At 32.8% G+C, this 26,560-nt stretch overlaps 1 protein-coding gene across 1 annotated transcript in view; it reads left to right on the top strand.

Moving 5' to 3' along the window:
• CSMD3 (CUB and Sushi multiple domains 3) overlaps positions 1–26,560 on the top strand; it is a 439,117-nt gene that overhangs the window by 338,977 nt on the left and 73,580 nt on the right. The window contains exons 33-39 of the mRNA XM_059395523.1: positions 9,736–9,816; positions 10,747–10,860; positions 15,241–15,429; positions 15,811–15,957; positions 18,284–18,472; positions 23,064–23,249; positions 24,785–24,979. Coding sequence (XP_059251506.1) covers positions 9,736–9,816; positions 10,747–10,860; positions 15,241–15,429; positions 15,811–15,957; positions 18,284–18,472; positions 23,064–23,249; positions 24,785–24,979 — 1,101 coding nt within the window. The remainder of the gene's footprint in view (positions 1–9,735; positions 9,817–10,746; positions 10,861–15,240; positions 15,430–15,810; positions 15,958–18,283; positions 18,473–23,063; positions 23,250–24,784; positions 24,980–26,560) is intronic.

Genomic DNA, 26,560 nt, shown 5'->3' with positions numbered 1-26,560 from the left:
AATATATTTTGACATTTGGCTCCATGTGCACATCCATTCATACCTTATGGCATTTATTTTGTACCATGTCTTACTGTCAGTCCCCTCCAACCAAAGTCCATCAGGAACACCTTTCAGTTAAACAACATTGCATGTATTTGCTCACCATAATGAGTGAGACAACACGCCACATACTGACATCCCAGTAGGAGAGTATTAGGAGAGACTTGTTAAAGGATTTGGGCTGTGCAAAATAGTTCTGGAAGGGTTCAAGGAAGCATGCTTTATTTCTAGGCTGGGTGTTGTTACAAAATTGGAACAGTTCTATGACTGGGTATCTTTTTCTTTTTTAAAGATTTTGTTTATTTGTTTGACACAGAGAGAGAGAGCTCAAACAGGGAACTTTAGGCATAGGGAGAGGGAGCAGCACCCAATATGGGACTCATCCCAGGAACGGAGGATCATAACCTGAGCCAAAGGCAGACACATCCAACTGAGCCACCCAGGTGCCCCTGTAATTGGGTATCTGAATACATTTTTTTTTCCCCTAGAAGATGGAAGGAGTGGAACATTCCTGGAATAATATTTGGTATGGAAACAATATTTACTCATATTAGCTGACATAGAAGGGTCTTGGTCATTTTGGCAGTTGGGACAGTGTTCTTGTTTTTAATTGTGCTCAGACGTAATTATGGAAAGATCTTCTTTTTGTCTTGTTCAAACAAGGCCAAAGAATAATCATGTCTGATGCTAGTTGTTAGTGAAGTTGTTTATGGTCAACAGTAGTAAATCAAAGCCTATCAGAGCCAGGCCAATTCTAAACTGAGAACACACCTGAGCTGTCTTGTCTTGCTTTTTCTTATCTCTTTTCTTTTATCTCTTTTCTCTCCTTTTCTTTTCCTTTCTCTTCTCTCTTCTCTTTTCTTTCTCTTCTTTTCAATAAACAGAGTAGTTTATGATCGTTAAAGATAGCATTACATTGTTCCTTTACAACCAAAAGCAAACCAAACTACAGTGATGAAGAGGAAAGGAAAAACAGAGACTGACAAAGGTCAAATGATATTGCTGACGTGTGCTCACTCTGTTATCTACTGATCTTATCTACTGATGTTATCTACTGATTTGCCAACCAGCATTGGTGTATAATTTTTCAGATTTTAATGAGCTCAGCAGTAAAGCAAGATAATTTCAATGAACTATCTGAATATGAGGAAGTGAATTCATGAAGCAGATATTGAAACTTTTTAATAGGTAATTCAGATTTCAGTAGCTTTGTTTGCTATACTTCTGTTATTCCATCTCTAGGGAAATACCAAGTAATTTCTTATTGATCCTTTTCTCATGATGGGGACTTTCTTGGTCTCAACTCTAAATCTAGGTATGAGTCATTTGCTCTTGATTTCTAAGATTCTCCCATATATAGTAAGAGAAAGAAATTGTATAATATTAATGGAGCAAAAGTGATATTTGTAAGTAATTTTAGAAGTGCTGAAACTTACCTATATGGTTCATGTCAACTTGTTAGCAGATTTTCTCCAAAATGGAAAAAAAAAAACTGTATATCATTTTTATCTCTTAATTAGAACTCAGGGAGCTTTTTATTTTAAACACTCCTAACTCTTCTTTCAGTGGGGTTGTTTAAACTTGCTTTACATAACTTTTGAATGAAAATTGATAAAATTATGTAACTGAATGAACATGTAATCATCAATGCTTTTCCTCTTCCAAATCTCTCCCAAACCATGAAATTATCATACTTGACTTAATCTGAGTCGCCATCAGTCATTGTAGAGAGCTTAGAATTTATACTGGAACAAAAAATTATTTTTTTCCTCTTTAAGAGATACCATATTGGTACTTGGCAGAAAGGTTGCACACTTGAATTTTTTTGGTTTAGAGAAAGAATGGCAGTTTCCCAGTGTTCTGTGTTGTCTTTTTTGAAGAAGCTTTAATAGCCCAGTTGAACTGAAGTAGATAAATGTAGCATCCTTTTCTGGAATTGGATTGGATGTTTCATTGCAACGAAAATAAGAAATTAAAAATAGCTGAAAAACATTGCCAGAATTAAACTCTAAAGCAATTTCAAGAACAAAATCTGTTGAACCAGGAACCAGAGATCTGTGTACATTTGAACCAAAACATGGCACTATTTAAGCAATAGTCATTCTCAAAAAAATACTGACATATAGGGATGCCTGGGTGGCTCCGTTGGTTAAACGTCTGACTGTTGATCTCAGGGTTGTGAATTCAAGCCCTGCATTGGACACCATGCTGAGGGTGGAGCCTACATTAAAAAAAAAAAAAAGAAGTTACTAACATATAGAATATGATGCCCTTATATAACTATTAAATAGTAAATGGTAGTTTCAAATTGAATGGAATGTCAATTAAAATGATTCTTCTAAAAAGAACAGATTTAAATCAAAGGTATATTTTTCAATGTATAAATAATCTGATACACAGCTTTTTCATTAATGGTCATAACTGTGAAGGTGCTTCTAAATAGAATAATCCATGAAAACAAGGACTCAAATATACATTCTACCTGTAACTCGATATGTGGCTTTGTGTACCTCACCTCACTTCTCTAAGGCCTTTTTTTTCTCCTTTCAACACAAGAGCAGACTAAGTGATTTCGAAGGTAACTTCCAGGTCAATCTATGGTACTGAATCATGCAGTATTGGGGGTGCATCCTAGAGCTGTTTATTTTCTTCCAAAGTAACAAAAGCCTATACAATATAGAGGTTGTGATATTGCTTTAATTCAATTAGTGATTATATATATTGAATATGATATATTATATATAATTATATTGATATGATTAATATATATTGAATATGATTTCCAGAGCACTATAATAGCAGTATTAAGACCAAGACACATAAAACAATATACATGACTATAGAATGAGTCTCTGAAGCTAAGAAATTTCTATTACAGTGTAGTGTACATCAGTGTAAAACAAATAAGGAATCTCAGCATTTTCGAATCTCCAACCTAAATCACAACAGAAACAAAGTGAATAGTCTGATGTGTCCTGGGAAATCACATGGGCAGTAGCCCTTTGAAAGACATCAGGGTTTGGAGAAAAGTCATGTTAGATTGAGATGATATGTGTCCAGGGCACAACTGTAATCAAAGCAGCCATGCTCCTGTTAACCTTTGCCAAACAGAGAATGCACTCTCCCTTTGAAATCATAATATGTGTCTGGTGCAGTTCTAAGCACTTTACAATATATTAACTCAATCTTAGCTTTATGTTTATTTTGCAGTTGAGAAAACTGAAGCACAGAGTCTGAGCAGTTTACCTGAGGTCATAGAGCTAACAAGTACCAGAGCCAAGATTAGAATACAGGCAGTCAGCTTCCAGAATAAAAACTAGATCAGCCTGCCCTGTGCACACAAGTATTTACTCACCAACACAAAATGAGAATATATTTTTCTTCCCAGTGATGTTGATTGGTTTGATAAAAAATCTTCAAAAAAATCAAAGCTGCACTGTTGGATTCCCTGGTTACATCACACCTGATTCATCACACCTTGAACCATTGCCTTATTATATACCCTGCTTCTACCGACCAAGATAATATGTCGCAACTGCTCATAATTATTACAGTAATTGCCAGATCAAAATGTTTTTCAAAAATGAAAAGCAAAACTTGGAAAAACCAGAAAGCATATTTTACCAAGTGTTCTTATTTATCTGGAACACCAAATATATGGAAAGAATTAAACTCCCAATTTGATATAAGAGCTTACCCATGTAGAGTACTTACTATGTGCCAGGCTTTGCATATATTAACATTTTGAGCCTTATAACCACACTTTAAGTTGGCATAAAGTTATTGCTATTATCATTACTATTTACAAATGAGGAAAAGTGCGGTCAAGGTTATGTAACTTGACCTCGATTTCCAAATTTGTCAACATTAGAAAGAGGATTTAAACCCAGAGAGGCTGGATGGAGTTCACACTCAATATGGTAAGGATTTGTTTATTATGTATGTTTTGTTCATTCTTCATTCATTCTTTCATTGTCCTAGCCTTCAGTCACTCAGCAAATATTTACTGAATACTGCCATGTGGTGTTACATTATGACCTGAGGAGTTAACGTTTTTTCTTTTTTTTAAGATTTTATGTATTTATTTGACAGACAGAGATCACAAGTAGGCAGAGAGGCAGACAGAGAGAGAGAGAGAGAGGAAAAGAAGCAGGACTCCTGCCGAGCAGAGAGCCTAATGCGGGGCTCAATCCCAGGACCCTGGGATCATGACCTGGCTTTAACCCACTGAGCCACCCAGCCGCCCCAATTAACTGTTAATAAGATAATCAAAAGTCCCTGCTCCCACACAGTTTATATTCTAGTGCAAGAAAATGGGCGGTATATAATTCTTAGACTGTGAAAATTGCCAGAGGGCAAATAGTTGTGAAACACGGTCTCTACAAGAGGTTAACTCGGCTAATGTGATCAGTGACAATGTCTCTATTTTAGTCATCTGAGGACAAAATTATAAAGAGATGGGAAGATAGCTTTCAAGAAAGCAAGACTGATAAAAATAAAATTCTACAGAATATAGTTTTAGACATGTCGTCAAATGTCACACCGTCAGCCATTTGAAGCTATGTTGATTAGGGAATAGAAGGGACTACAGTAAAGGTTATGTTGTAGACAGGCTTGATTTTTCAAAGTTTATTATGATAAAGTGTAGAAGTGTGGTTTGATGTTTTTTATGAGGTGAGAATGGCATCATAGGTGACATAACAAATCACAGGTACTTGATTTTAAGTGGAGGAGGGAAACTGCGTTTGTGGCTAAAATTATAAACTGGTTAATAGACGGGACTAAAGTTAATTAAACAAAGTTAGAGGCCCTTGGAGAACATAATCAAGACTTTTAATTTAATGTCAAGTCATTTGAGGACACTTGTGAGTTTTTTTTTAGATCCGATCAACAATTGTTTATTTAACAGCCACAGCAATATAGAGTCTTGGGGAGTCTCTGGATATTCACCTTTGTCCCCTTCCGATTGTGTTTATTTTTCCTACCCTAGCCAGAGTTATATTTTAAAGGAGAAATCTGATCCCATTCTTCCCAGACAGAAAACTTTACAGACTTGCAAATTTTCCTCCGATTACTATAAACAAATCCTGAGCATAAACCCTGGCCTCCTGGGGGACTTAGCCCCAGTTTACTGGTCTTCCTTACTCCTTCTCACTCTGCCTAGGACTCTCTCACCCAACCCCTACCCCATCCTCCTAAAGCTCCCCATCCAACACACTTGCTGATTCCTCTGCCTGGGTTATTCTGTATGTCATCCCTCTCCCCAACACACATATGCTTGTGTGCATGCACATACACACACACACATACACACACCACACACACACACACACACGCGCTCCTTGTTTCCACAAGGTAACTTCTACTGATTAATAAGATAATTTGATTAATATCTTTCTCACCGACAATTAATGACTATAAGGGCAAGATTGTGTCTGCTTTGTTCATGATCACATTCCCAGCACATATTACATGCTATCTGACACACACTAGGCCCTCAATAATATGTATTTAATAAATAACAAAATGAACCATTAGACATTATTGGAAATGTAAATACGTACTGAATGGTCCCACACAAGCTAAACATGGAATAAGAACTAATACATTAATGGATAAAGGGGGAATAATTTGAGATAGTAGAACACTCAAGGCTAAGTATTATGGTACCAATTTCCAGGCTGGCAAGGTTATCAAAAATGACAGTGCCTAGTAGGGAATTAACATGGTAAATATAAGGAACATGAGAATGATCACGTGAAATATAGCAGACATCTCATATGAAGAGTTGATTAGAATTAAGATAAGAAACACACACACACATACACACACCACACACACACACACACACATAATCTTATCTAAGATTATAAATTTAATCTGTAAGGCCATGACAAGTTACATATTAATAGTAAGGAAATGGCAGAACAAAATAATTCTCCAGTCCAGGTTGATTTATCTATAAATATTGGAGAAAATATGGCTTAGTTTTCAAGCATATGGCTCAAATTCTGGCTCACTGAACGGGGCAAATAATTCAACCGTTCTGAAATTTAGTGTCCCTTTTAGCAACATAAGAAGCTATTTACACATATCTTGGTGTAGTAATTCGGGGATTAAATGAAGTAACTCATTTAAAGTAACTTGCAGAGTTCTTTGCACACAGTGGATCCAAAGAAACATATTGTGTTACCTCCCTTCCATCACCTCCTTTGTCTGTAGGAAGGATTGCTCTAGAAAGACACAGAAAGCAAGAAACATCCTATAGATTTAATAATACACGTGTATTCATTCCCTAGGGCTGCTGCAACAAGGTACCACAAACTCGATGTCTTAAGTAAGCAGAGATTTTTTTCTCTCACAGTTCTAGAGGCTAGAAGTATGAAATCAGTGTATCTATAGGGCCATACTATCTCTGAAGGCTTTGGTGAGGATCCTTCCTTGCCTCATCCTAGCTACTGGTGGTAGCCGGAAATCTTTGGCATTCCCGTCCCTTTCCCTGGGACGTGTCTTTGCTCTGGTCCATCTCTGTCTTCTCTCTTCATAAGAAGTCATAGTGGCTTAAGGGCCTAACTTAATTCAAATGACCTCAAATTAACTCATTACATCTGCAACAACCTTATTTCCAAATAACATTCTAAGGTTCCAAGAAAGACACAATTTTGTTGGGTACTATTGAACTCAGTACAATAGGTATTAAATGACAGGGTTCTACACTGAGATGTTGGCAGAAAAAAGGGGAAGACACTGGACACATTTTAGACTATTTTAGTAAACGAAAGAGTATAAATTGATGAAGACTGAGGACAGAATTGTTGAAAACTGTTTATGATTAATTTTTTTGTAATACTTTGTCTTTGAGAGTCAAAAGAAAAGCAGATGCAAGGGGATTTCTTTCAATATTTCCTTCTCCTTTACATCATAGTTAGAATTACATATTTCAACAGTGAAAACCATCTCAGGGCCTGCTTAGATCTCATTTTCTAGCACTCTTATCCATAATTGCTCCTATTTTGTGCCCATTTGCAATTTTACAGTGGAGAGTTATCCTAGGAAATACTGTTTAGAGACTCATTCCCTTCTAAAGAAACCAGTGATTTATAGGTTATTTAGTAAATATTTGTTTATCCAGAAGAGGTGTTTTTCCAGGTGACATAAAGTTGGGAATTAAAACACAAGTAAGACTTGACATCAAAAGAATCAATGAAATTACTTAGGTAGGGTTGTAAAAAATTTGTTCAAAGGAAAGTTTATTCAGAATTCAAATCTATAAAATTGATGAGCATAGAATTGCTCTTATGTGGTAGAGGTGAGAGGCTAGACATTACAACTCCTCAGGCTACCATGACCCCAAGGTGATTCCTTGGCTCCAGAGACATAGTTTATAAAACTGTAGGTTATGGTAAAGAACGGGGAATAGGACAGAATTTAGCTCACAGCACTCATGTGATCTTGGGAAACTAGCATAATATCTCTGAACATCATATTCCTCATAAATAATATTTACAACCCTTGGTCTTTTAAACTCTGCAACTGAAATGTAGGTTATTCTAAGCATGTTCCACAGATGGTGATAGTCATGGATTCCTCATTGATATAAATGTACTTTTCCTTTAAAATAATTAATTTATCATTAGCATGATAATCAAAAATGAATTTATCAGCTGACAAAAGTGAAACAATACACATATGGGCATCTCTACACTTCACTAACTTCTGAGTTGATCTCTGTTCTATGTCAAGATTAGTTAAGATACTATCCTCTGAAGCATAGTCTTCTAAGGATTTCTCCACAGGTGCTCTCTTCCTATCCCCTTTCTTTTATCTTGTTGGCATTTATTATAATTACCATTTGCCTTGGTTATTATACCCCTTTTAAGTTCTAAATTCAGGAAAATTATTTTCAAAATTCCTAATGTACTCTAAACGAAACTTTTCTCAGAAATCTGGGTTAAACTTTTCCTTCCCAGGGTTTTTTCTCTAGTGGTAACCCTTCTGTGTAGAGTAGTGTTTTACTTGCAAATTATCATCATTGCACAGCAAGTGCTTTTATTTTATAAACAGGTTGAAGTACTAGAAGGAAGATGTTTGAAGAGACATACAACAATTTACAGATTCATTCCTCTTCAGCTACATTTTGAAAAATTTTCATCTTTTTTCTGTGCTTAGTAACCTGAAGGTGTATTAACCAATTGGCCTCTTATATAAATGGCTTTTTGTTACATGATGATGAACCGATGCCCAAATTTTTGCTCATGTTTTCTCCTCTATTTGAAATGCTCTAATGCACATGATTACCCTTCAGAACTGGAAAATTTTTACTCATTCTTTACAATGTATTTTACCCATCTCCTTTTAGAGCAGTCTTTTTTAAGTGGTCCAGTTGGTGCGCCTCAGTACTGTCATAATTTTCTCATGGTAGGAGCAATACTGAAGGTATGGACTTTGGAGTAGAGGACAGAGGCTCGAGTCATGGCTTAACCATGTACGAGTTGTGTGTCAATTTCTTTGCTCATTGAGTTAACATAAATAAGTTAACTCCCAAGTTTAAGTAATAAAATTAAGCATATGGGGATTATGGACTTTGGGGAGGGTATTTGATTTGGTGAGTGCTGTGAAGTGTGTAAACCTGGTGATTCACAGACCTGTACCCCTGGGGATAAAAATATATGTTTATAAAAAATAAAAAATTAAAATAAATAAATAAATAAAACAAAAAAAAATTAAGCATATGGAACACACTTTTTTTCAAATGTTATGTAGTAATCAAGTGTGTTTCTTAACTGAACAAAATGATATTACATTCTTTAAAAGCTTAGTAAAAATAAGACTTTAATCAAGCAAACAATTGTGTATAGGTATCAGATGGGTCCAGTAGTCATGATGCTTGGATTCATAAAGGGCTTTTTTTTGTGTGGCCTTTAAATTATGCCAAATAGGAATATTTCCAATGTAATGGGGTGATCTATTCAAGTGATGTAGATTATTAGAAACATGAAATTCAACAAGAAGGTATTTCATGAGTATATTAATATAGCATGTATGAGAAGTCTCCAGAGTCAGAACTCCTAGGTTCAAATCCCAGGTTTGTCACATTGTAGCTGTGTAATTTAGACAAATTCTTTAATTCTCTTTAACAGTTTTCTGTTATAAAATGGGAATAATTATAGACCTAATAATAAATTAAGTAATAAAATAAATAACATTTTTGTGAGGAATAGTAGAGTTATTATAAGTAAAGTGTTTAAAATATCTCCTGAAAAAGAGTAAACATTGAGTGCCTGTTTGCAATTATGGCTATATGCCAGCCACTTTGCTAGGTATAAGGATTCTGTGGTGAACCTTGGGGAAGATAGGCATTGAGCACATAACAAATATGAATATATAATTCCAAATTGTGATCATGTCAGAGAGAAAAATAACAGGTGTTTTGAAGCACATAATAAGGAGGAATAGAATGAGGATATGAAAAAAGGAGTTACAGGTAAGTGTTCTTACCACGGGAGAATATTTTGGTATCTAAGGAATGATTTATTGTCCCTCAATATTGTAGTCTGTTTAAAAAATAAATAATTAAAACTTGATAAATTATACCATTGATTTTTATTCTTATAAATAACCCTTGCATAATTTTGGGCTTTTTCACGTATACACTTTCTCAGAGAAGGAATAACACATTATCTATTTTTATAGCTTATCAACTAAGAGTGTGCCAACCTCCACCACCGGTACCCAATGCTGAAATTTTGACAGAAGATGATGAATTTGAAATAGGTAAAGTCTGACAAGTTTTTTTTTAAAAACATACTATTAATAGAGATGTTTGCTTAAAAAGAAACAAAAAAGAATAATAGCAACCTATCTTAGAACCTCTTTCTTTGGATTGTTGGGAATTCTTAAGATTGGGTGACAGTGAAAAGACCAACAGGGAGTATAGACAAAAGCAAGAATCATGTATGTCTAGAATGTACAACTGGAAAACCAGTATGGGAATTTGAATCATAAAATGTATTCTGGTGGTTTCTTCCAAAGTATTATTTTTGTTGCCTTTTCTGACACACAAATGTTTTTTGAATTCAGGTTTAAGCCTAAAACGTACAATGAAGAATATGTAGGGTATATTAGAATGCTTTATTTCCATACCTTTGAAAATAAGTGGTGGATTATGTTCAATTTGAAAATAAAGTCTTTTTAAAGCTAGGTTGGAAATTCAATCCCAATAATATCTCATATTTTGAAAAATGATGTAACAAAAGAATGTTGCCATAACAAACTTATTGTTATCATGATACTGACTTTGGGGAATTAAGAAATTATTAATGACTACTGTAAATTTAATCTTCATATAGAGTGAAACTTTGAATCCTTTTAACTGCTTGATATATTTTTAATGACCAACTAGATTGTTTCCTTACCACTATTGCTTATATCCAACTGGTATACACACGTTAGATCTTACTGTAGTAGGAGCTAATTTGCTCTTGGCTTCAGTTCTGATTGGTCAGTGTTTATGAAGCAGTTGCAGTTCAAATTTTTGAATATTATCCCTGCTTGTAACTGATGGAATTTTATACCAATTGAAAATGACTAAAAATAAAGAATATTCTGCAATATTTACAGATTTTACAATTGAAACATGCTCATTTTTAACCATCACCTTGTTGCCTATCTGAAGCCTCTTATTATTATTATTTTTTTAAATAGGTGACATTATTAGGTATCAGTGTCTTCCAGGATTTACTTTGGTCGGCAATGCAATTCTGACATGCAGATTAGGAGAAAGACTCCAGATGGATGGAGCACCTCCCATTTGTCAAGGTACCAATTCTTATGATTATTGATCTTTGAGTATTGTTTTATATTTGATTGGCAGAATTGAGAAAAGTCTATTTTACATAAATACTAAATATTTAACTGGCCATAATGTTAAAAGTTATAGAACTCTTACGTGGTGTCTTTTTTAAAATTACTCTCAGGTTTAACTTTAAACATTTTTTTATTCTCCCAAGGTTTACTTTTTTCTTTCCCTTTTAGTTTATCCTGAAGTTAGTTCAATTTATTTAAATTAATTTTGTCATGAGGGGTGGAAATGGGGATGGAAAGTAAGAGAAACCTTAAATAAAGTCCCCAATGTTGACTGCCTTTATTTGAAATAGTTTCTGTTCTAACCAGTAAATTTGTTAAACTTTAATGGAGCACCTGTTAAGCGGAACGTTTGAGTAAAAAACAAACAAACAAACAAGCTATAAATGGTCCCTGCTGTGAGGGCAACATGATTTAAGGGATATGACAGCCATACAGGTGGTAGTAATAGATTGTTAAGGAAACAGGCCAGGGAGATATCAAATCATGTAATGTTTAACTATTTATGGGGCAGGAAAAGCTTGATGTCACCATTGCTCCTTGAGTCTTGGTTCCAAATGATAAGTAAGACTTTCATAGAACAGAGACAGAAAAATGGTGGTCGAAGTGACAGATGAATATACAAAGACACAAAAATAAAAAACACAAAAGTTTAGACTTCAAGGAATTCGCTATGGAAATATAAGGGCAAGACCCTGATGGATCTTGCATAATTTGCTAAGTTTTGATGTTCGGAAATCATGTATTGTTAATTTGTGTAATCCCCTAGGGCCCAGAACAGTGTCTACCACATAATAACTAATTATAAATATTGGTTAATTTGAATAAAATTGAATAGAACTTGATTGTCTCTCCCCAAATTTTCTTAGGTTACTTTCTTCTTTGAGGTTTATTCCCGAGCAATGGAAATCTGTTTCCTGTGCAGTATCTTAACTGTTACAATGAACCTAAAAGAAAACTTCTTTTTATTATTTCAAACATTATATAAGTAGGAATTAACATTTAATTTTCTACCTCATTGAAATCCTTACAATAAAACGGAAGGATTTTCACAAGGGGCTTTAGAGAAAGACATGTTTGGAGGTAAAAACCAACACCAATGTGACAATTTTCCTTTCTCGAAGTCAGTGACTTTAGAGCATTTTGAAATTGTTTGGATTTTCTGAAGTCTATCACCTATAATCTTGATATTTAAGTGTCATTCATTCAATTTCCTCCTTTATACAAGGCTATCTTTTCACCACTTAGAATTATGTAGGAGGGCGCCTGGGTGGCTCAGTGGGTTAAAGCCTCTGCCTTCGGCTCAGGTCATGATCTCAGGGTCCTGGGATCAAGTCCCGCATCGGGCTCTCTGCTCAGCAGGGAGCCTGCTTCCTCCTATCTCTCTCTCTGCCTACTTGTAATCTCTCTCTGTCAAATAAATAAATAAAATATTTTAAAAAAAAGAATTATGTAGGATACATATTTAGATATTTAGACATATAAATGTGGAGAATAGATTTTTAACCTTTTGGGAAGTTATACATGGAAAAATAACTTGGGCAGACACAGGAATTTGTGAACAAGCTATTACATGTCAAGACTTCTTTGACCCCAATATATGAATACATCATGAGTTCTTGGAGGGCAACACTTAATTTTTGGGGGGCTATCTGGATCCCAATTTAATAAATTTCTAAAAATTAAAATAAAACAATCCAGATAGCTTAGCTATGTAATAATCTCTCATCTCTCAGACTTTCAATATTTTTCTAGAATCAGAATTTTCTATAGATTAATAATTACCTCTCTTCTTGTTCTATGTACTATAGAGAACACAAAAAAGACTATTTTTTTTACTTATAATGACACTTCAGATACTAGCTAAAAAGTAAAAAATCACCCCTCAGAATCAGTTTATGCAGTGTTACTATATTAATTATTGACCAGGCACTTAAGCCAAAACTCTGACTTTACTTTTTTCTTTATTTGAGTTAATTCACAAGCTTGCCAAAATAGACATTCTTTTTGGAGTCTGGTAGAATTAATATGCCTTGTTTTTAGTCTGTCTTAAATTATTTAATATTTTTTTCACTTTTCCTAAAAGGGGCTGCAACAATTTTGTTATTCTTCCTTTTATCCTTTTAATTTTCTATATCACATTTAAAATATGGAAAGCAATTCTAAATGTGTTGCTCTTTAAAGAGTTTGATATAGATGAAGTCAAAGGGGTGGTGTAATGATGGTTATAACTGTGGGATCCATCCAGGTAAACTTGTGACACTTTATGCATTTTAAACTTTCTGAGAATCAGTTCCCCTATATGTACAATGGGGGTGAAAATTGTACATACTTTCTACAGTTGTTGTGACAAGTGACATAATGCACAAAAAGGGCTTAAGTGTCACAATCAATAAATTGATTGAGTTTCTTGGTATGTGTTGAATAGTAGGCAAATAGGTTAATTTGTGTATCTGTAGTAAATTACATTGAATCATATCAGCTTTTCAAAAGTAATATGGAGTATTTTTCAGTTTAGAATATTGGGATCAACACATTAAATAAGACACGGCAGACATGGCACTTCCTTTTTAATAACCGAAGCCTAGGAAGGGAGAAAAAAAAAATAATAATAATACACACACTCACACAATATAGCCATGAAATTGCTAACTGCAATAAAAGAAGTGTACATTATGGAGACACCAAGAAGGAAATCAACAATTCTGCTCAGGTTGATGGAGGAGAGGTTCAGGAAGTTTTCACAAAGGACAAGACCCTTCATCTGGGCGTTGAAATGCACTAACATTTCAAATGCGGCAGATGAAAGAAGGACATTTGAAACAGGAGCATGAAGGAATGTGCTGAGTTCAGAAAGCTGTAAGTAGTTCATCCCATATGGTTGGAGCATTTCATTTCAGTGGTGGCGCAGCAGGAAACAAAGTTGGGGAGGTAGGAAACGACTGAACTTGGAGGACTTTGTGTCAAACTATAAAGTTGCTGAGTGGTTTTTGTGAAGAAGTAACATGCTCAGTAACCCAAAAAGATACTTAGCTAAGTATTCTGAAAGTATTAAATACCTGAGCACACCTTAAAAAAAACCTTTCCTTAAAACTTAACTTCTCATGCAGTTATATGCAATCTATCATTTCAATATGCCATAGCTATCTATTCAGGAATGTTTTTCATTTTGACTCAAATTTTCCATTCCATTTCCAACTGTCAAGTTAACTCTTTTAGTTTATGTATTTGTAATTTTGTGAAAAGCAACGGTCAGGTTTCTCTTTTTAGACTGAGAATGACCTGCTACCACTTACTTAATTATTTTTGAAAATCTTCAGTTCATATCCAAGAAGCAGGTATCTCAGATCAAAGGAAAAGAAACAGAAGTAAAAGCCAAAAGTTGAAAGAACAAAAACCAGCTCTTACATATTTTAGCTTTATTATATTCTGTATTTGGTGTTGTATTTTTAGTATATTCAACTGTGTTATGGTCTCTAGTCCCCAAATATCTCAATATTAGTTATGGTAGCTTTGAATTATTTCTTTTCAAGTTATTAACTGGATAAAAGAGCCATTATATGTTGCCCTAATCCACAGGTCTTCTTATTCTTTTCTATCCCTTTATCACATGGAGTCTTTACAACTCAAAATATTTCATTGTCCTTTCATCCAGGAAATGATAAATTATTTAAATCCTTCATCTAGTCATTTATATTCCAGAAACTATATTTGGTGTTTCCTAGCTCAATTGCACAAAGAACTGAAAGATAATCAGTTAAATTTTCATGGTTTAACCACATCTCTGAGATCAGGAGTAGCCTTGCCCAGAATTAATACTCTTGAAAGTATTTATTTCTACATACCTGAGTGAGTTAAAAATTGAAAAGAGAAGAGAGTGAGTTAAAAAAAAAAAAAAAAGAAAGAAAGAAGGAAAAGGGCAGGCCAAGACCTAGATGAGAGAGGCAGAAGGAGGGGACATAAGAAGATGAGGAAAGGTAAAGAGAGAATATAAAGAAATCGAAGAAGAAAATGTCTTATCTTTTAATTATCTATGTATTTATAATATGGGGGATAAATGTCTTATTTTTTATTATCTATGTATTTATTATACAGAAAAGCAATTCTTCTTCCATGTAATTAAAAAAAAAAAGGAAATCAGTACCATAATTTTTGAGTCATTCCTCCATTTTTTGAACTGCGAGTTTAATACAAATTATCTCTTCTAACACATAATTCAAGGTATCGTCTCCTTTATAGTTATTAAACCTGAAAGCAGAGTACTGAGTGTTTAAAATGAAGTTTTCACTTAGGTCTAGAAGACTAGCATTATTTAATGATCTCTTTCTTTGATAGTGCTCTGCCCGGCCAACGAATTACGCCTAGATTCCACAGGAGTCATATTGAGCCCTGGATATCCTGAGAGTTACCCAAACCTTCAGATGTGTGCCTGGAGCATCTCAGTAGAAAAAGGATATAATATCAGCATGTTTGTAGAGTTCTTCCAGACAGAAAAGGAATTTGATGTTCTTCAAGTGTATGACGGTAACCATGGTTTATATATACTGCATATTCATAAATCCAGTTCAACTACTCTGGTTTATACTTGCAGTGTAAATAACTGCTTATACGAGAAACAACAGCTTATATTTTATCTTGTACTTATTTTTAGAAGTATCAACATCCAGTTTATCTACATACCATGTGAAAACTGTAGTTAGCTAATTATTTTACAAATTGTAGACTCTTCTGTGGAATTAAATATCTAAAACAAAGATATGATGTTTTAAGCTACTGTTGATGAAACAAATTGGTTTTGGAGCAATGTCACCATATCTAATACTATTCTAAATATATAAAATATTAAAGATAGATTAGAACATGATTGTTCAGTTATGTTTAAATTGTATTATTTTCTTTCTAAAGGACCAAATATTCAAAGTCCAGTGCTTATTTCCCTCAGTGGAGATTACTCATCTGCTTTTAATGTAACAAGCAATGGTCATGAAGTATTTCTCCAATGGTCAGCAGATCATGGCAATAACAAAAAAGGTTTCCGGATAAGATATATAGGTATGTGATACTTACAACTTCAGTACACATCTCATTTACTTCCTCGGTTTGGTTGTGGCTACAGAGCACAAACATAGACATTATTCAATTAGACATAAATCTAAACCACAGCTCCTCCACTAAGGCTTCTTGAGCAGTTTATGTAATCTTGTGTCTGTGTCCCCATGGTCATGATAATCCTACCTCTTGGGGTTTTTGAAAGGATTAAAAGCATTTAGGATATTGATGACTTATACATAAGTTAAACTCTGATATTTTTAATGCTTTTTCCCAATAGATTTGTTTCCCTTGCATTCTCACAAAATTGTTGCTCAAGTGTGTCTATCTGACCTATTTAATAAACCTTTTATACAAGAAGGTTAAACAAAAAATAAACATAAAATGGCAAAAAGCTTTGATTTTGATATTATCCACCTATTTATGATATTGCTAATGTTAAAACGGACATGACTAACCCATCATAAAAAACCTTTAGTTTCGGGAAAAAAAAAGAATTGTTTTGTCCTTAATGCTTTTCACTGAGTAGTATTTAGAAAGATATGGACTGAAAATCCTTTTTAATATCAAGATGAAATAACTTTTCTATATGTCTTCCTGTTTATAAGGTGTAATGATACTAAGCCACTAGTTTTCTTTTCTTGTTGAGTAAGTGTGTATAAATAGTCATTGTGCGAAAGTTACTTTCCTTTTTTTCCCGTCCTAAGTCATGTCAGAGGCATGGGTATGTGCTCAATAACATGATATTTTAGAACAAATTAGGCATCTCTTTCCTGTACAGTGCTTGGACCATGTTTCCCCAAGCCAGTGGTCATGGCTAATCAGTTCAACTGAAAATTACTTTCATAAATATTTTATAAATAATTCTGACGCTGGTCTTCAAAAATTTGAATTTTAGTTCTTAAAATATACTCTCATATTTACTCATTTATATAAATTTGCATATATAGTATTCAAATAAAGTAATTTTTGTCTATTTTTATTTTAAAACTATAAGATGATAATTTGATTTTAATTTATTAGCAATTTGTCTTTTACATTTTAAAATTGACTTGTCACTGACCTCTCACTACTATTATATATATAAATTTTGTCCTACAATAGATTTAAAAATATTATAGGCATGCAAAGAAGAAATGTTTTAAAAATTCAAATGTATGCCCTAGTCATCATTAATTTTTTTCATATTTGAAATTATTTCTAGCACGTGTATAATATAAATGTCTTTTTATTAAATTTGTACCCAAAGATGGAATTTAAAAATCAGCACATTATGCTTTGGTGAGTGCTGTGAAGTGTGTAAACCTGGTGATTCACAGACCTGTACCCCTGGGGATAAAAAAAATATGTTTATAAAAAATAAAAAATTTAAAAAAAAGTATAAAGTATAAATAAACCTAAAAAAAAATCAGCACATTAAATTGTAGCTTTAATGATCACAACAACCTAAAGGGAAATTATTCAAATCAATTATAAGCATTAAATTGACTATAGTATATACTAAATCCTTATTTATGTTGATATTCGTGATAAATTTTGATATAAATATATTGAAAACACCACTTTAACCCCAAGAGTAGCTTGCTATATTATATATTTTTCTTTAGAAATAACAGGCTATGACATATATATTCCAAGTCCAATCTATTTCTTTCTAGTTACTGCTAACATCTTATTTTTCTCGGATGAATACAGTGAAGTTTCAAAGGGTAAATAGATCCTGCCCGGCTGAATAGTCTTAAAAGTACATATATATGAAAAAGCCATTTGACATTATCTTTTGACATTTCAGACTTCAGAAGATGAAGAAAGTTTTATTTTATTGACATTTTTATCACCATATGTAAGCATTCTTGACAGCATGGAAACTCTTTAATAAACTTGGAGAGAGGATTATGGGATGTGGGGGGTCTATTTAGACATCAATCCAAGTGAAATGCATGACCTAACATGATATAGGTGTCTAGAAATAACTTCAAAGTTACATGTAAACAACATGCTCTCAAATATTACTACGAAGACTGTGGCATTTAGGTCCTTCAATTTACAAGAGGTCCAGCTTCCAAAATTCACTGAAATATTTGTAGATTTTGAACCACCAGGGTGTTAAGAGAAATATGGGTATTTCAATTCAGAAGACCTCTTCTGTGATGATAAAAAGTTCAGTTAGTTTTGTCTCCCGAAAGTTACGCCAGTGGATATTCAAGAGGATAAAAAATTCTATGATGTTCATAGGAAGTAAAATTCGCACAGATGGTAATTACAATACTGGATTGGGAAGAATTTCTGATTCATTAATTATACAGTGATTCTTTTGTCTTTTGAAAAGCTTTCTACTGTAGTACACCAGAATCTCCACCTCATGGATACATTATCAGTCAGACAGGTGGACAGCTTAATAGTGTGGTCCGCTGGGCTTGTGACCGAGGATTCCGACTTGTTGGGAAAAGCAGTGCTGTGTGCAGGAAGTCTTCCTATGGGTATCACGCCTGGGATGCACCAGTCCCTGCTTGTCAAGGTGAAGTATATTATCCACAAATGGAAAAACGCATTAACAAAAGAGTAACTCTGTTTAACTTTTGCATTTGGATCATTGGAACTTCCAAAAATATAAACATTGAAAAGAATTTTGCAGATGACCCTCTTGAAAATAAGAATTAAAAATGCAGAATGATAAATTTGAGAAGAGTGAGACACATTGTTTTATTATTCTTCATTTGTTGTTATGTGATTAATGCCTTTACTCTAAACATTCATACACTTGCATAAACTTTAAAAATTATTATTACTGCTATTTGAGAGAGAGAGAGAGAGAGAGAGAGCAAACATGAATAAGTGGGGGTCGGAGGGGCAGAAAGAGAGGGAGAGAGAGAATCTTAAGAAGGTTCCATGCCCAGCATAGAGCCCCATATGGGTCTTGCTGTCACAACCCTGAGATCATGATGTGAGTCACAATCAAGAGTCCAAGTCTTAACCAAATGAGCCACTCAGGTAATCCACCCCCCCATCACAATTTGCTCATACTTCTACCATTCCCATTACTTTGCTATGGGAAAATGATTGACCCAGAGCTTGAGATTACTTTAGTATGGAGTCTGCAGAAAGAAAAGAGTGTTAAGAGTGGGCAGGGTCACTGAAGACTTTCACTCTGAGCATGCAAAAACGTGCTCTCAGAGCAACAAATTTAAAATGTAGCCAGACACCATGTCATTTTTTCTTCACTGTTTAGCTAACTTGACAGGGATCTTTCTTTTTCATTTGTATTTTGTTAACAATTGAGGCACTGCCAGAACACTGTATCTTGTTACAGCAAACAGAATGACAAGCTTCTTATTCAACAAATGGCACATTTTAGATCTTTGGACTAGATCTTGTTTTTAAAGAATAGTCTCTTAACTAGGTATAGTCATAAAGACAAGTGCAACATCAGTTATACAAGAAACTCAAAATCATTGGACTTTGAAAGTTTTGAATATTTAGGATATCACATTATTTTTTCCATGTGAAATATATTTGATTTATTCTACCCACATTATAGAGGTGTCCCAAACAACTATGAATCCTCAAATTAAAAAAATGCAGAATATTCTCAGTTAATAAGTAATGGGTCTTACCTATAATCTACTTATCAGAAGGAATTTATGTAAAACAAATACAATATAAAATTGATCAATTATAATTTAAAATTGAACAAAACCAAGTTAAAATAAGCATAGATATTACCAAACACCCAAAATGGGTTCTTTTATCTGTTAAACTATAATTTTAATTCATGAAAGGTAACTCTCAGAGGCATGTATAAATAAATGAGAAATAAAAGGACTATTGTTTCCTCGTTCTGTTTTCTATTGTTTTCTTGTTCTGTTGAGGATTCCTGTTGATGCAGGAAATATTAATCACTTATTCGAATTCTGTGAAAAGTTATAACCACAGTGGCTTACCAACATTTAAAAAGCGGACTTCCTGTTGAATAGATGTATTTTAATAAAATATCAAAACATCTGCTTTTCTTTGACTAATGAATAGTATTCACAAATTCTTAATATTTACCAGAACTGGTTTGGAAAAGCATCTTTTGATCTTATAATTTCAGCATCATGGGAATTTAAAAAATACATAAATAGTAACCATCTAAATCATATATATTTTAGATAAATATTAAAATGATCAGACTTGGGGCACCTGGGTGGCTAAGTGGGTTAAGCCTCTGCCTTTGGCTCAGGTCATGATCTCAGGGTTTTGGGATCGAGCCCCGCATCGGGCTCCCTGCTCAGCGGGGAGCCTGCTTCCTCCTCTCTCTCTGCCTGCCTGTCTGCCTACTTGTGATCTCTATCTGTCAAATAAATAAATAAAATCTTTAAAAAAAATGATCAGACTTTGAACTAGTACATTTTATTTGTGGAGAGTTTGTATATATATATATATATATATATATATATATATATATATATATAATAACCTTTAAGGAAACTTTAGTAAAAAAACAATTGCATATTGGTTGAAATAAGAAATATCTTAAACTTTCTGAAATTTTGAAGTTGCTTTGTTTAGTCAGCAGTATAATGTCATTGGTTGTTTTGGTATATAATATGACACACATGCATTCTTTTTTTATTGTTCTTGATTTAATATTGTTCTACAATTAGAATAGTCAAATCAAAATGCAGTTTAAAATATTTGGCATAGTAAAATGATAACATATTTACAATTCAAGGAACCATTTCCAAAATTGATCTTTTATTATCACTGAAACAATTTTAAAAGATTAGTTGATAAAAACCTTTGTTATATGTGGCCTATTTGTATTTGAAACACAGTTAATTTAAATGAACTGGTTAAATGTCATTGGGAAGAGCTATTCACATACTGCAGATTTTTGTTTTGTTCCATGTTTGTTTTACATTCTTCAGTCATTTTTATTTTTTATCTCTTCAGTCTCCTTATGCATCTTCACATATATTTACTTCAGCAACCGTTACACAATGTGAACACAATAAAAGATAGAAAATTTAGTCTGCTATTTCTAGTTGGGTTTGGACAGGTATTTTATCTATTTGTCTATACATCAAATATCCCTTCATTGATTTCTTCTCCTTCAGGAATTGAACCAGTCTCATCCCACTATGCAGTTGGGTATTGTATAGTGTTATGTAGAAATAGTTGCTTTGCATTCCCTGCCTCACTTTTAATCTGTGCTATTCTGAGAGTTCTGTAGAGAAGCCTCTGTGACAACCACTCAGTGATGATGGTTCTTTGGAAATTGATTTTTTTTTTTTTTTTTTATAACTGAGAAGTTCAGTTGTAATCTACCCACAGGCATAGTTGTCATCCTATCATTTGAGCTTGTTGTCGTTTTCTTAGGTCTAAAATATAGCCATTTTATACAAACCACATATGTGGAACCTATTCTTTTTAACTTTATTTCCTTTCTACTTTGGTCTAAGTTCAACCTACACTACTCCAATAATGTATGGTTGATTTTTTTTTTCAAATCAGTAAATACTGTCTTTGGTAGGGTTCAGTAGGGAGACGACTTATTACAAATTGAAATTCCCAAAAGTCCTAAGTGGAAATATCAACATTGCTTGAGCAGACATCAGGAAACCATTTATGTTTGCAACATGATAGCAGGGATAATAACATAATTATATGACATTGCTTATATAATTTATTAAATCAATATTTATGCTTTTCTGTTCATAATTTGCAGGTTATCAGATTATAAAAGATTAAACCATTTACCAGTAAGGAGTCTGCCATTCAATTTTGTGAATTTCATATAGATTTCACTAAGATATTTAACCTCATAGTGAAATTCACATTGATTTATTAAAATTAAACACCTAAGTGGTAGGTTTTCTAAAAGAAGTTGAAATAATTTTAGGTTGAAATGAAAGATAAATAACTAGAACACAAGTCTGTAAATGTTAAAATTATTAAAAAATATTTCTGTTTCTTAATTCCTTTAATAAGAGAAAAATGTGGTTATAAGTGTACTGTATTTTATAGGAAACCTAGAAGACTATATATTTCAGAATTTAGAAATTTTTTTGATTTTATAGAGGTAATACAGAAAATACACCAGATGTTACATAGCTTGTTGTAGAACTGTACCTATAATCAATACACTAATTTTTGTGCAGACATATGTGTAAGTATTTACACATCTATGAACATGATATAAAAGATTAAAATAATCTCATTTTAATCAGGATTTTGCTGCCAAATATATTCATTTAAAGCTTATATTTTTTTCTTTGTTTTTGGAAAAGCAAATATGTATTTGTAGAGCAAAGATGGCAATCAATCAATCTTCGAGTATATCTGTAGTAATTTGAATTTATGAGATGTGAAAATACCTGATATACTGTAAAGTAAATAAAAATTTTTACTGTAATTATCACATTATGGAAAAACTAATTTCACCTGAATCAGATCTATTGTAGATGAAAACCAAGACATCTAAGACATATCAATGAAATGCAGGATGATTCATTCTAGGTTTTAAGACAATATGTCCAGGCCCTATATTTATTAAACATGTTGATCACATGATATTCTATGGATGGTGCCGAAGCACATAGAATTTGGACCCAAGACAAAGTAATATCTAGCTTTCAGTTAAAATAAATCTATGCATCCATGTGTTATATTTTTGGCCAAAGTCATGATGAGTATTAGTTACCAGCACTTTATAATCCTTAATAATTATCTATCAAATTAATTAACCAAACTTGCTATGTGGTAGCCCAGTTATAGATTAGCCCTGCATACACTCTCTATTTACCCAATTTTCATTCTTATGTAATCTGTATGAATGCTGACATAATGCTGAAAAGAAACCAAGTAAGAAACACAGACATAAAGCATTAATAATGTATGGATTCACCAATCCAAAAAAAAAAAAAAAAACCGCATTCAATAGGAGTTTGAAATAAATTATTCAAAAAGTTATGGTTCAGGAAAACTTTTTTTAGGAGATATTCTGAAGTTGTTTCAGAGGAATTAATAAATCCCAAATAGTTTTACATGATTTACAATTTAAGAGACTTATCTACTAAATTAAGTATTTTTCTGTTTCTATGATTTTGTATATATATTCATTATAGCAATTTCCTGTGGGATTCCTAAAGCTCCGACAAATGGAGGAATACTCACAACAGACTATTTGGTAGGAACCCGAGTTACCTATTTTTGTAATGATGGATATAGATTATCATCTAAGGAACTTACTACTGCCATATGTCAATCAGATGGAACTTGGAGCAATCATAACAAGACCCCTCGCTGTGTTGGTATGTGTGTTAAAGTAATGGTATCATTTGTGTTTCTACTGGCATCTTGTACACTTTAAAAGATTATGTATTGTTCAAATTTTAGAACTAATCCCTGAAATGAAATGTGATGTCTAAGAGGGAATAAAAGTTAATTAAGCTGTCTTGTAATATGAACAATTAGAAGACAGTATAAGGACATAAACTCCAGAACATTTATGTCAAAAAAATAAAGTGAATTTTATTTTACATAACATAGTTTCACTTATTTTGTAAAATTCAACCATCAGTCAACATGAACTTTCTGTATATGTCCTTGAAAAAAATTTAAAGATTTATAATTAGTAAAATTATATTCCAATACACTCAGCTCTGATTTTTTTATAAGGGCAAAAGATGTTGGTAAGATGACCCATAACTTTAGCTTTCATCAGTATTCTTCAGGTTACTTGATTTAAAAAATATTCCCATTGCTTTCATTACTACTATAATAGGTAAATGAATATTATTTAATGGTGACATTAAATCGTTCTGTTAAAATATATAGTAGCAAAAAAAATTGGAAAAATGGTGGTGTAAATAAGGTCTTTTTGTCTTTATATTACATTTATTTCTTCTCAATACTAATTTTCAATTTAGTAGTCTTTTCTTTTAAAATGAAAGTTGTTATGTGTAGTCTCAACATAGGTATTGAATAATGCTTCTGTTTATCTTACGTTGAACAATTTTTGAATTAGCCAAAGTGTGTATAACACAACTCTTGCACAATTACCCTATTCTCATAAAACAGATTTCCTCAAAATACAGTCCTCCCAAAATTTCTGAATAATGAGAATATGTTGTTTCTGTATATTGCCTATTGTGACCAGTGTTGCAATGAACATGAGTATGCAGATATCACTTTGAGATCCTGAATCCATTTCCTTTGGATATATACCCAGATTGGGATTGCTGAAGCATATGGTAGTCCTCTTTTTAATATTTTGAGGTTCTTCCTTACTGGCTCTACATATATATTCTATAATGGCTGTGCCAGTTTACATTCCCACCAGCTTGTACAAGGGTGTCCTTTTTCCTACATCCTGTCATTTGTATCTCATAGAAATTGTGAAGAAAGACTTCAAAAAGAATACTTTTAAATCAGCTTCAAAGAACAGAAAAAATTTTAACAAATTAATATAATTGGAATGATTCATCACTAAGACACAGTTCATGTCTTTCTGTATTAAGGAATAAATTTGGAAATGGTAATACAAAAAAAAAAAGGAAGAAGAGGGTAGAGGTAAGGCAGTAATAAAGATTCTGGGTAAATAGAATAATAGTACACAGATTTTTGAAGTGTGAAATAGTATAACATATTCAAGGAACTGTCAGCAATACCACAGAGCTAGGGGAGTAGAAAAGATTAACATGGAAAATAAATTTTTAAAATGCTAAAGGACAATAGTGAATGGATTAAGGTAGTGGTGATATAGAGGTTGGAATAGATACAAGATACAGTTAAGAAGTAGAACAGACATGACTGATTAACATTTATGTTCTTGGTTTTTGTATAGTTGTTACATGTCCGAGTATCAATTCCTTTACCTTGGAACATGGAAGATGGCGAATTGTGAATGGCTCCCATTATGAATACAAAACTAAGGTAGTCTTCAGCTGTGATCCTGGTTATCATGGACTAGGTCCTGCTTCTATTGAATGTCTTCCTAATGGTACCTGGAGTTGGAGAAATGAAAGACCATATTGCCAAAGTAAGTATTCACTCAGCTAAATTTATTTCATAAGCTATTCTTTTTAAATTTAAATTTAGTTAATTAACATGTAATGTATTATTTGTTTCAGGGGTACAAGTCTGTGATTCATCAGTTTTATATAATACCCAGTGCTCATTATAACACATACTCTCCCCACTTGATTGAATTGCTTGGTCACTTCCTTTTCCAAACACACTAGAGCAAATAATGAGATAATATTATTAAAAAGATCATTTATTCACAATAAATTTTAAAATTTTGTAAGTTTTTGTTTGTTTGTTTGTTTGTTTGAGTAAACTCTCATGAAAAAAGTACAAGCTTAGATAGAGAAATCCTGTGTTTGGATTCTAAATCTATCACTTACCACAGTAAACTTGATAATGCCTACTGTATACTTATAACTTGCTAGGCAGGCACTGCTTTTAGCCCTTTACATGTATTAATTCACTTTTTGCTTAGTTCTAATTTTATGAAGTAGTTGATGTTATTATACTTATTTTATCAAAAAAGGAAACTGGGCCCTGGTTTAATCATTTTACATAACTCACAAAACCTAAAAATGGTGAAGAAATGAGATTCAATCCAAGCAGCCAGACTATACTCTCTGGCTTTTAATCATATTATATGGTGTTCATTTTCTCTTATCCTAAATTTCTTAAGCTGGAAAATTACAATACCTACCTTGTAGTTATTAAAAAGATTTAATGGTATGTTATGTTGAAAACATCAGCTAGAACCTTATTCACAGCATGACCTTAGTAAATATTTATTGAATCAAATTGAGCATATTGTTACTCTATTTCCATGCATTCTTTTTTCCCATGCATTCTTTTAATATAAATGGCCAGTGTCTAATACAGATAAGTTAACTGAGCATAGGACATTCAGATGAAATATTATGTAGTCCCATTGAACTTCCTTCCATTCATTTATTAAGCATTTACTTTGTGCCAGGAAATATGCTAGGTTGAAAATTCATTCTTTCATTTTGTGTCCAACACAACTCTATGGCATTTATGATATAAACACTCATAATTTATAAATAATAAAGGAATCAGAAATCTAAATAGGATTATGATTATGATGATTAAGACTTTTAACAGCAAACAATGGTCTTTGTGTAATAAGTATGCAAGTATCTACTATTATTTTACTAATGAATATTCTACTTTACAATCTATTTTTAATATCCATATAAAGGGTTTGCCCTCTTTTATAAGATAATCATATTAATGAATTAAAATCAAATGACATCAAAAATAGATGTCAAAACTATAATTATGATATTCTAAAAATATGGTATCTATATTTCTAAATTTTTGCTGCTTCTTTCACAGTTTCTCCTAGGAGTTTTCTTTGCTTCTAGCCTGTTGTTTTCCAGTATTATTTCATTATACAGGCACATGGGATAGAGATATTTCAAAGAACTAGGAAAAAAATATCTACAATAAAATCTTTAATTTAATCAGGCATTCAACAAATGTTTGTCTTGTTCTTCTGTGATGATGTAGAAGGGTTTAAGGGATCACCTATGATGTTGAAGAATTTAAGAGAATTTAAGAGATAAAACGAGGTCCC

This window comes from Mustela nigripes, chromosome 3 (genome assembly GCF_022355385.1).
Source record: "Mustela nigripes isolate SB6536 chromosome 3, MUSNIG.SB6536, whole genome shotgun sequence".
Taxonomy (NCBI): Eukaryota; Metazoa; Chordata; class Mammalia; order Carnivora; family Mustelidae; genus Mustela; species Mustela nigripes.
This window is presented reverse-complemented; position numbering and strand designations above follow the sequence as displayed.